General features: G+C 37.7%; 1 protein-coding gene across 1 annotated transcript in view; it reads right to left on the reverse strand.

Annotated features, from left to right (window-relative positions):
* The window catches only part of XYLT1 (xylosyltransferase 1), a 1,579,383-nt gene that overhangs the window by 31,404 nt on the left and 1,535,479 nt on the right, over positions 1 to 12,500 (reverse strand). The window contains exon 10 of the mRNA XM_044089152.1: positions 10,556 to 10,889. Coding sequence (XP_043945087.1) covers positions 10,556 to 10,889 — 334 coding nt within the window. The remainder of the gene's footprint in view (positions 1 to 10,555; positions 10,890 to 12,500) is intronic.

A 12,500-nucleotide genomic window follows, 5' to 3' on the forward strand; every position in this document is an offset into this window, starting at 1 on the left:
CTGTTGCATTGACCTCATGGTATTTTGATGTTACTGTTGTTTTTTGATTTATTTTTATAATTATTTTTTACTCAATAACAGTAGCATTTTAGCCACAATTACTGAGCACAGGAAAGATGTATGTGATTTCTGCTTGTTCCCTCCATGCTTCACATCACTTTGATAGATTGTCGTGAACCAGCAGACTTGTTTTTCTACTGGCCTTTACCTCTGCATTAATACCCTGATAGAGAATGACCACTGTCCAGAAGGGTACCATTTAAGGTGAGGCCCATTTTTTTTTAAGTGTAGTACAACCCTAGAAAACCGAGATATCTTTTAGGAGTTGTACTCCTTCTCTTATATGCAAAAGTCACTGAAAAATAACCACAGAGAAGAAATAAGGGAGAAGTACTTAATACTCAATAACAGACAAATACATTGCTGTAAAACACATTGAAAACTAAATAGCAGAAATTGATTCAGGGCACCATCTTGATTTTTATAGAATTTAAGAAAGCCTTCAATACCATTTTGCATAGAGCACTGTTACAGACGCTAAAAGAAATTTGTGTCAGACATGGATGGGGAGGGGTGTATTTCATGTGACTAAATCACAGTTCAGGAAAAGAATAATTAATTAAATCTACTTCAGTGAACCATGCCTGTCAGAAAAATATATGAGTGAGTTGGGGGCTGGGCGTGTAGTCTATTAACCTACCTGCACCCCCCCCAGTTAAAATAATGTATACCAGTACTGCATAAGTTCTATTTCTTGTTGGTGTTGTAGTCCTTATTCATCTGTCAGTTCAGTAAAAAAGATTCTGTGAATTGTGCTTTGCCACAGCAATATGGAAAGGAAGGAAAAAGTTAAGAGGCAGGTATACGTTTGGGGAAGGGACCCAGGGAAGGAAATTGATAAGTGGAGTAGGACACTGACGAGTAACTGGGCCAGAACTTTCAATATATTCATACATGATACAGTGTCAGAGGAGAGAAAACGAGTTGCTGGTATTCGGAGATGGTGCAAATACGGGAACTGCAAGGAAAAAAGTGAGAGGTGAAGGCTAGCAAAACACAAGTATAATAAAAGAGGGTTAGAAATAGTTCAGATATAACATAGTAAAAGGGGTGGTGATAGAAAACATTGGGATGACAAGGAGAAATGTTTTATGGGGAAAAAAGGAATCATTTTGTTTTATAGGTATTGAGTAGTACTGTATTCCTGCCTGCAAAGACCGACATCGTAGAGCTGGATATGCCAAAAAAGAAAGTCAGTGTTTGAGGGTTTGGATTGGGATACACAGCTGTAGTAAGACTGCAGTGAAGACCCACAAAATGAAATGGTTTTCACTGCAAAGGGACGTTTTTCCTTATTTCAAGTATAAGGCACTGCAACTTGGGTACCGATCAGTGTTGTGAACTAGAAATGTTTATACTGCTGGCATTGAAAACTTAATGCTGTCAATTCATATAGCTAGGGAGGAGACCCACAGGATGGCTACTCCAGTGACCATTTTAGGCTTTTCTCATACATCATCTAATTAAGGGTGATTGTCACCTATAAGTTTTTTGAAAGAATTTTATTTAATGAGTCAGACTTAAAATAAGCTACATATCCACATGATATAATGGTTGTCAAAGGTATTAAGAAAATGATAAACTAACCAATGATTTCTGAGCAAACTTGCTAAATGGACAGTTAAAAATGGCTTACCGTTTTATCTGAAATAATCATACATATTAAGTAAAAAACCTGTACTTTGTGCAAAAAGTCTTTAATAAATGTCACTGACAAACCGGAGTTAAGAATAACAAGGCATTACATAGACACTAACATGGAAGTTTACTGGCCATGAAGATAGCAAAAAGATATATTATAGCTGAAAAAAACAAAATGCATGCCCTGCTATGCAAAGATCTGGTTAAGATGCAGGTTTATGCTTCCTTGACATGGTTCTTTGTGCATAGCCAGATCAGAAACTAGTACAAGGTACAATGGTTATTTACAATAATGTTGTCAGATTTGGGATTTACGCCATGTGAGAAAATGCTAGAACACTTACAGATTCACTTACTAAGACCTACAATGATCAAAGGTGATGTCATTGCCATATGGAAGACATACATCAATGCATTACTAAGAAATTTTCAAGCTTAAATTTCCTTCAGACTAACATTAATAGGGATCCCAATCTGAATCATATGTTCAAAAAACTTAAAGAGAAATTTGCAAATGATTTGAAGTGCAAAAACAGAAAAAGTCACAACACAACAATGAAAAAAGATCAGTATATTTATTTTGCATTTGTTGACAGGGAGAGTCCAACTGGATACAAGTCCATTTTCAGTGGAGGCCTGGGGAGATAAGCTCCAAGAGTACACTTTATTACAGACAAAAATGTAAACACAAGACTTTGACATACAATATTTCTTAGAAGCTAGGATACATTCATTTGTTACTATATAATATTAATTTCTGAAGATATTACAGAGCATGACATTCCTGGAATAATTTACTTTCAAAGGAAAGAAAAAAAAGAAGAAAAGGTCCATGAGAGCAGTTGTTTCTGGATAGAGATGTGAAGGACATCAGTATGATGTAGAATTTGTTTTAAAAGTTACGATACTTATGCTTGGTACTATAAGGGTATTAACTTTAGGAGATACTGGAAAGCACAACATTCCTGGGATAGTTTACAATAACCACTAGAGAGTCAGGATGTGCAATTGTTTAACAGTCTAAGTGGGTACAGAGTTCTGAATTGGTTGGTTTGACAGTATTAATTAATTAAGATGACATTTCAGAAATGAGATATTAGCCAGGGGGCATGCAGGAGCATAGTCTGTTATTCATGAAGTGAGTTTTGACTAGTTTCTTGAACTGGGTCAGGGATTTGCTTTCAGTTATATGGGCAGGAAGGGAGTTCCAGGTTTTTGATATGTAGTGGCTGTAGACAGACTTACCAGCCTCACTGTTATATTTGGTTACTTTGAGGAGGTTTTGTGTGCTAGACCTTAAGGTCCTGGTAGTAGTATAGGGTTGAAGAAGATTTTGTAGGGCTGGGGTGTTATCAGAGTAATGTATTATTTTGTGGGCTAATGATAGTTGATTGAGTTGAAGTAGTAGTGGTAGCTCTAGCCAATTGAGTTTTTTTAGGCAGTCGCAGTGGTGCGTTCTGATGGGTGAGGTTGTAGCGAATTTAGCTATCTTATTATAACAACTATCAAGTTTGTTTAGGTCAGATTTGTGGAGATTTGTAAGCACCGGGGAGGCATAAAGTAAGGTGGATAATAGGTGAGTCCTGGCTATTGCAATTTTGGAGTGGTCATTGAGAACTTTTTTAGTGCGATAGAGTAGACCAAGTTTTTATGTACTTTTTTATGGTTATGGAAATATGCAAGTCAAATCTAAGGTGATTATCTATTTCAACCCCTAGCAGCTTGGTATGATTGCTGGGGGTGACTGTAGTATTGTTATTAGAGGAGATGATGACACTACTGGAGGGAGGCGTGGTTCTGTGGGAGCTAAAGAGTAGCAGTTTTGTTTTACCTGTGTTCAGAATGAGGTTTTGTTTGGTGATCTAAGTTTCTGCTAGGGAAAAACATTCCTGTGTTAGGGAGTGAAGGAGGTCAATTGTTTTGACTGCGCATATTATGGTGGTATCATCTGCATATTGTACTACTGAGGCTTTGTAAATATTGGATGGGACCTGATTGGTGAAGAGGCTAAAAAGCAATGGTCCCACGATGGAGCCTTCGGGTACCCCTAGGGAGACTGGGGGGGGGAGTTGGTTTAGCCACATTACAGCTTGTTGCCTTCCCTCTAGGTAGTTTTTAAACCAAGAGATGGCAGGGATGGTGAGGTTTAGAGTGGATAGTAAGTGAAGGAATTTTGTATGGTTAATTATATCAAATGCTTTGGATAAGTCTAGGAATATGGCAGATACAAAGAGTCCAGTATTTCTGTGATTGTTGATGATATTGGTAAATGCTGTAAGTGCGGTGGTGGTACTGTGGAAGGGTCTAAAGCCATGTTGTTGTGTTGCTAGTAGTTTATTATCTAGGAGGTATTGCATTAGTTGCTTGTGTATTACCCTCTCTAAGGTTTTAGATAATGGTGGGGATAGTATGGCTATAAGGAGGTAGTTATTGAGTACAAGGGAGGTACCCCCTTTATGTAGTGGGATGATATGTGATATTTTCCATAGCTGGGGTACTGTACACTCGGAGATGGATCTGTTTATTAAGATGGAGATGGGATATGCCACAGCTTCTGTGGCTATTTGCAGGTATTCAACGAGTAATTTCTCGGGGGGGGGGGGCTAGAGAAGTTGGTTTGAGCTTTAGGAGTAGCTTTTCAATGGATTTGGTTGGTTCTGTATGGAAGCTAAAGTTGGGGAAGTTGTTTATTGTGACTGGTGGGGGGTGTATTTGCAGAGGTGGGAATATTGTCGTAAGGTTGGTTATTTGCAAGGGATTGGACAGTTTCTGTAAAGAATTTGTTAAATTGTGTGGGGATATTGTCTTGGTTATTTTCAGTTTTTGGGGTAGGGGTTGTTGTTTTTCCTGGTTGTAGAATAGAGTTAATTGCTGCCCAGAATTTTTGTGGGTTGCCCCTGTGTTTGTCTTGTAATTTTTGGTAATAGAATGTTTTATCTGTTTTGGTAAGTTTTTTGGCTTTGTTACATAGTTCAAGGTATAGTTGTTTGTTGGATTAGGATTTACTGTTGCAATTGTTAGTCCAGGCTTTGTTTTTTTTTTGAGGAAGGTTTTCGTATCTTGGGTTAGCCAAGGGGCATATTTAGTTTTAATTCTTATTGTTCTGGGAGTGGGCAGGCGTGATGGTTAAGCGTATTTAAGAAGGTTGTATTGAAATATAATACTGCTTCATCAAGGGGTAGGTTTTTCAGGGGGTCCAGTTGCACCTTTTTTAGGTAATTTCTAAAGCTGAAGCGGTTAAAATGTTTTTTGTTTCTAATTAGGCGCATAGATGTTTGGGTTAGTTGTGGTATTTTTGATCTGAGTAGAAATGTGGCTTGGTGGTCACTCAGGGTATCTGGTAGACACCCTGCTAGGGATATCAGTGAGGGGTGGGATACTAGTATCCAGTCTAGTATGGATTGATGTTTGCTTCTCTTGTCTGTTCTTGTAAGGAAGATGATGAGTTGGGTTAGGCCATGTAGGTTAATATGGAAGAGTGGGTTTTGACTGGATCAGTTTTGCCAGTAAATATTAAGGTCCCCTAATACTATGCTTGCTTGGGGGAGGAAGTTAGATATCCATTCTAGTAGGTTTTCTGTAATGGAAATATTATTACCTGGCGGGATGTAGCAACCTATGATGTTGATGTGTTTATTTGCATTAAGGTTTAGTTTAGTTAGGGTGAGTTCTACTTTATCAAGGTTTGGGGTTGTTATGTCTAGTTTCTCAAGGATGAGGTGAGTTTTGTACAATATTGCAACACCCCCACCTTTTTTACCTATTCTGTCACTACGAATTATATTGTAGCCTGGTGCAGTAATTTCATTGTTGTGGTTCCCTGGTTTAATCCAAGCCTCAGTTAGTATGACCATCTCAGGTTGATAAAAGAGAGTAGTGCATGAAGGTCGTGGACTTTGTTTAGTATACTTAACATTTAAATTTAAAATGAGGAGGAAGTCTTTGTTTCAGTGGAGTAGGGTATTATTTATGTTGTGGTTTGGGGTTCCTAAATTTAGTGGGCCTGGGTTTGAGTGTATGTCACCACAGCTTATGAGTTGGGCTCTTAGGTAAAAATAGAGTTTGAGTAGTTTATGCAGGGTCTTATAGTACTTTAAAATAGTTTGGGACTGGTAGTGTGATGGTTGTATTCTATGTGCAATGTGGTTGATAAAGGAGGTTTGGTAGATGTATGGGTCTAAATGAGTGAGAGGGTGAGTGGTAATAATGTTAGTGGAAGTAGCTTTTCTTGGTATATAGATGTAATTAAGTTGTGTTTGGTAGTTGGTGACAGACGTTAACAGTGGGAAGATTGATATACATAAGAGCAATATTAAGAAGTGTATGTATGTCAGTTTGGGTAGTGTAGTCATGGTTTGGTTTGGTTAGTTAGATTATTGTGAGGTTTGCTTAGGGAGGGACAGGTGTGATGGATGATGATTGGTTCTGGTTGTGTGTGTAGGGTAATTAGTTGGTGAGCTTTGATAGGCTAGAGTTGTGTGATGGAGGTGGGTCTGGCTCTGTATGGGTGTGGTGTATAGGTATAAAGGTAACTCATGTGGGGGTGGGTAGGAATGGGGGTAGGGTATGGGAGTGGAGTGAGCCCGAGCGTAGCGAGGGTGAATTAAGCAGGTTTGCCCCCACTGGAGGAGTCTAGAAAACAATCAGGTAGGAAGCCTAAAGCACTTAATAATGTATAGCAGGTAGGCTGGTGTTGTTCATGGAAAAACACAGTGCTATTATGTAGAATAGAAGGACTGTTGGGGGAGAGTATTGTCTCCTAAGGTTAGGGTAAAAAAGTATGTAAAGGTATGACTTCCTTTACTTAGGATGGGGAGGCAGTAGTCCTGTGACTTACCAATTATGTAGAAAAGGGGTAGGATGAGGCTATGTTTGGTAGAGATAGGGAATTACTTTATGTAAGAGGGATTGGATGTGGGTTTGTAGCATTAAGGGAGGGAAACGCTTTAGTAAGAGGGATAGAATGCAGCTATGATTAATAACAGTGGGAAGTCAGTATACAGTGAACTAAGGTGGGCTTACGCTGCCATCTAGTGGAATTAGAGGGGAACAGCAGCAGAGGGTATAGTTATAAGGATAGAACGCACAAAGACTATGGGGAGGGAGATGACTTCGGGGCAGTCAGTCCACAAGTGTGCTAGCCCTTAAAATGAACTACACAACATGAATACTGTTTTGTATAATTACTGAAAGCTATATGCAATCACCTACACTGAAGGCAACAGAGAGTCTTGTATTTTCCCTCAGCTGGTGGGACCTAGGGTAACTTATAGTCCACAAACGGAGGAGTAAAGATCAGAGGAGTGGGAGGGTAGTCTGTTAGAAGCAGGGTAATTCAAGACTGCAGGCAACAGAGAGTCTTGTATTTTCCCTCAGCTAGTGGGACCTCAGGGTAACTTATAGTCCACAAATGGAGGAGTAAAGTTCAGAGCAGTGAGAGGGTAGTCCGTTAGAAGCAGGGTAATTCAAGACTGCAGGCAACAGAGAGTCTTATATTGTATATTAGCAAAGGCCTAAACTAAAAAAAAGCTAATAATTCAGTTAAGAATGGGAGTATATTTTATATATATATATATATATATATATATATATATATATATATATATATATATATATATATGAGTTCCTATTGGAACATCGAATATTCAATTGTTCGAATCACTAAAGGTTGACCTTTAATGAGCGAATGATTAAATATTCGAATGTTCATAAAAAATTATTTAAAAAATAAGGGTGTAGGCAGGGGGCAAGCCCCCCTGCACCCCCCACCCCACTACTTAAATATACCAACTCAGAGATCGTGCTACAGCGTAGGAAAGGGAAACCTTCCCTTTCTTGCACTTAACTCCGTTAAAGTACAATCTCAGAGTTGGTATATTTGAGTAGGGAGGTGTGGGGGGGGGCACAGCTCACAACAGTTACTTTTGTTTATTTTGTTTTGTTTTACATTTTCGAAGTTTTAGTACTTTGATCATATAGTGTCGACCATATGGTATTCGAAGTACTGAAACTTCGATAATGTAATATGTAACCATATATATATATATATATATATATATATATATATATATATATATATATACACACATACACATTTCCTTTTTGAAGATGCCTAAGGAAGTACAGATAATCAAAGTGACTCTATGTAGCTTAATAAATAGGGATGGAAATTACACATAAAGTGAAGGCTAAGGGGGTAAAAATAAGGATAGAGAAAGAGACTGGGAGCCAACAGGCAGAGCGACAGACAGACCAATAAAGATGTAATAATTGCAGAGGTACTAAATAAATACCACAAGTTTAAATTTATTACAATATTTGCATCCTAAGCACTTAGAAAAACATCAGTGTGAAACAATGGGCATGATAAAACAGTCTGAAAAATCAAAACTATGTTACAAAGTAATACAGAGTTACTAAAGTGATAAGCATTCTAAATACAACAGTGTAATTTTATCACAGAACCAGCAACAAATTGCAAAATAAAACAATCTAAAAAGTAACACAGTGGCAATTTAAACAGCAATTAACCCAAGCTATTAGTTATTGAACATAGAATGCTAACATTCTGCTGAACAGTGTTCTAGGTTGCAGGTTCAAATCTCAGAAAGAAGCGAGAATAAAAAGGATTAAAAATGTAACTTATAAGGATGAGGAATGAGCAGGAAAAGGAAGCCTCAGTTCAATGTGTGAAAAGGTAAAATAATGACTAAAATGCCTGCAGATGAATACGCAACTAGAAAATAAGTATTAGCAAGATCAAAACAGGAAGAAAAAGAGAGGTGGTCATAAGAAATCTGGAAACTGTTACGCAAGAAGTGCAACAAAGTATCCTGGAAGGCTGAGGGACTACTAGAATGTGGCATTATATGCAGTACGTATAAACAGGAAGGAATTCGCCATTCTTTTACACAGATGACAGGTGATCCTACTCTAGCTCTGCGTGTATTGCTCCTGGCATCACCTCTGAAACAGTTAGAATGCAGACACTTACCAAAAGGAAAACATAGTCTGGAATTTGCACATGAAGCTGTATGGTTACTTAAAACAATTGCTATTGTACCTAGTGGCTGGAGTTCTGATACCACCCTTGGTAACACAGGGCTGATAAAGTGTGAAAAAAAATGATTAGCTGAGGCTAGTTCCCCTTCCCAAGTAGAGCGATCTACTGATGTAACAGCACCCTGTATGGTTTCCTGAGAAGATCTGGTGGCATGTAACTTTCATTGTGAAGCTGTGTAACTGCTATTGCAGAACGTGCTCAAGTCAGCATGTACTTACTCTTACAATACCACAGTGATATTTACCAAGGGAAGTATAGCACAAGGTAAGGCTTAAATGCCTCAGCCATAATTAGGCCTAGAAAGCCAAGTGGTAGGAACCACCTGATACAAGGCCATAAACACCACTGCCTCAGATTAGGAGAATAGATGGTCAGTAAGACAGCAGAATTAGAAAGAGCAGAAATAAAAGTAGTCAAGGAACAGAAAAAAAAAAACATTAATAAAGAAGGTATGAAGGAGGTTATGTAAACTTTTCAGTACCAACAGGAAATAACAGTATAAGTGGACTGAATACTTCAGAGATAATCAAAAGGAAAACACAGAAATTGTAGACAGTGGCATCAACCACACACTGCACCATTCTGTGAAAAGATTTCTCAGCCTGCTTCTGGTGTACAGGGGACAGATTTGCATATGCATCCCAGGTTACCCTGATTCAACAGTGGTCCTAACAAAGGAGGTGTCAGAAAGGGAGAGGGGAGGAAAGTGAAAGAATGTGGCCTGATCACCTTTCCCAGGATAAGGGAGGATTGGTACTTATGGCCTTATATTAAGTGAAGACCAGGAAACTCATCACTCATGTCTTGGAGGATGAAGCAGGAATACCCCTTGCAGAGGTGACTCATTAATCTCTCATGTCATTTCATTGCATACCTCATCCATACCTCACCAGATGAATGTGATCAGGGATTGGGAAACTGAAGAGAAAACCTCAGACCACCCTTGCCCCAGTGATGAGGAATGAATGTTCTGAGGAGGGTGCTGATGGAGTGGCAGAAGGGGCAAACAACTAAACACACACACACATATATATATATATATATATATATATATATACACACATATACACACCTCATCAAATGACTTTTTCATCCATCTGCAATACCAGTCTATGAAAAGATACCTCATCAAATGGATATCCTAGCCATTCACCACACCATTATGTGAAAAGACAAGTTTTAAGTTACTTCTGTTTAACTTGCCAAAGCAGGCAACTTCTCAAAGGAGTTATGTGCCCATTATCATTAACTGTATTAAGCTAACAGTCCCAACCAGATCTAAATATAATAGGAAATTCTAAAACAAACCACCCTTGTGGTCCACCAAAATAAATAAACTACAATAAAAGAAAAATAAAAGAAAATGTTTTATATCGCTGCTGATTCACTTGTAGTTGTATACTCCATCCCTGGACATCTGCTTGCCTGATGCATTTTTTTGCACTATATGTAAGCTGCTTTGACCACTGCAAACAATATATGAGATGACTGACAACGTTTTAAGTGTGACAGTTTATATTTTAGATCTGTTTAATTATGCACCATTCATCATTTCAGCCACATAATATTTAAAACAACAAATCCATTGTAATGTCACTGAAAATATTCTGGTATAAAAACTCTACTGTGCATTGTAACTGACCTTGCATTACCTCACTCTGAGAACCATTATGTCATTACCCCTGATGCTAGACAGTAGCAATCTGCTCTTAAAATAACATGTGCTGTTTCATTCCCATGTATCATATGCACCACACTGACTTTGTTTGTAATGCTAGTAGAGATGCTCACCTTGCTTGATTGGCTGCCTGTTTGAATATGTTAAAGGGGTGACCAGAAACTTTGTTTCAGCAACAGGAACCCAATGATGCAAAATTTTGACTGTCCACAATCCAGGACGCAGTGGAAGATTCAGTGGAGGTTTGTAATGTGTGAATTCTGCATTTGCTTCAATAAGAATATCATATGTAGCTGCAATTACATTAATGGGATCTATCCAAATCATGGTGATTGTTACATTAGGACCTTTCACCCATTTCTGCATTCCTATTGGCTCATCCATTGGACCCATAATCCCTCCGAAGTTTCGAAAAATTCTTTCTTTGGCATCCCAGTCTGTACCTATCTGAAAACAAAAACAGGTGACAAAGTAGGAGTTAGTTCAGTTTTACTTCAGAGTATCATAATCAAATAACTGTGCTGGCTAGAATCAACTGCAAATTTTAAATCATGTCATTCATTTTAAACCAGAATAGTCTGTACACAATTACAGATGCCATAATGAACACCTGAAGCAATAAGCAAAGATTTACTAACAGGGATACTACCATATTCACTGTTAAAATACTCCATCCTGAATACACATGTCCATTCATATTTTCTTATGCATGCTTAATTCAGTTGAGCATCATGGAGCCTAGAGAATTTTCTGGCAAGCAATATGCCCAAAGCAGTAATCAGCACCATATGAGATATCAATCGATCACAGGATGCGCATAAGCAGTCTAACAGCCACAAACATCCAACTAGTGATACTACAATACGGTCAGCATGTCAACATACCTTTGGAATGAGGGATAAAAGTAAAGAGTTTAGCAAAAACCCATGTGGACAGTGTGAGAGCAAAGCAAACTCCAAACTAAAGCAGCCCACCCACGAAATGAATAAGAGTTTATCAGTTTGTGTGTAAGCTAGGACAAGTTTATTTCTTTTTCCAGAGGGGAAGTGTGCACACTGAATGGACAAAGTGATCATGTTTGCTCAGCAGGATTGGAAGAGAGACAGTTTAGGAAAAGAATATCCGAACACAACTATAAAATTTCTAAAAGCAATGTGAACAACTCAATGTTCAAGCACACACAGAAATGCTCCAAGTATTCTAAATTTCTTTTTGCTATACTGGAATTTGCCCCAAATAACACCTGTGAGTATCCTGGGAAACCAAGTTAGAATTCCGAGAACTAATATGGCAACTAAGACTACATGCAAGTTGCTATCACCTCAGTTCTTAAGGTTAGAGCTGCTAAACTATAATATAATATACAACCTTGTCATTAATTTTTAGTGTCTTGTATTTTTAAAGGTTATTTTTTGTGGATTTTTCACAACTCTTTTGTTATAATTATTTTTATAACTATTTTATTATTTTTTCTAGTCACATTAGATAGGTTATTTATTGCATTATTAATGATCTGCATTAGTTCAGATGTTTTAATGGTGGTTAACTTTTAACTGATTGTGAGTTACACGACCACCTTGATAGGTATGTCTAGGATTAACTGGTAAGGATTGTATAGGTTTAACTGGTAAGGATTGTATAGGTTTAACTGGTAAGGATTACTATTGCTCTGAAGAAGTCCAATATCATCAAAAAATCCAAAACCTCAAGCAGACCAAAGTGTCCAAGATAGAAAACATCCACTGGTATCCAAAGGTATCATAGACACACCGTATACACAACTAAAAAGTTTAATAAATGAGCAGTAGAAAGAAGGCAGCAAAATCCAACTGCAAAGCTTTCGAGACAAGCTCTTTTTCAATGCTTCAACACTGAACTGCCATTAAAGTATCCTATATATAGTGAACAATAAGTAAAATTCAAACAGCTAGACAATGACATGACAATATCAATTAAACAATAAAACAATAATTGAAAACATTTAAACCAATTAATATTTAGACACAACCATAACAAATAAAATAACTTATATATAATTATGCCTAACCTTTAAAACAG

Source organism: Protopterus annectens, chromosome 12.part0 (genome assembly GCF_019279795.1).
Source record: "Protopterus annectens isolate FY-2018-M chromosome 12.part0, PAN1.0, whole genome shotgun sequence".
Classification (NCBI taxonomy): domain Eukaryota; kingdom Metazoa; phylum Chordata; order Ceratodontiformes; family Protopteridae; genus Protopterus; species Protopterus annectens.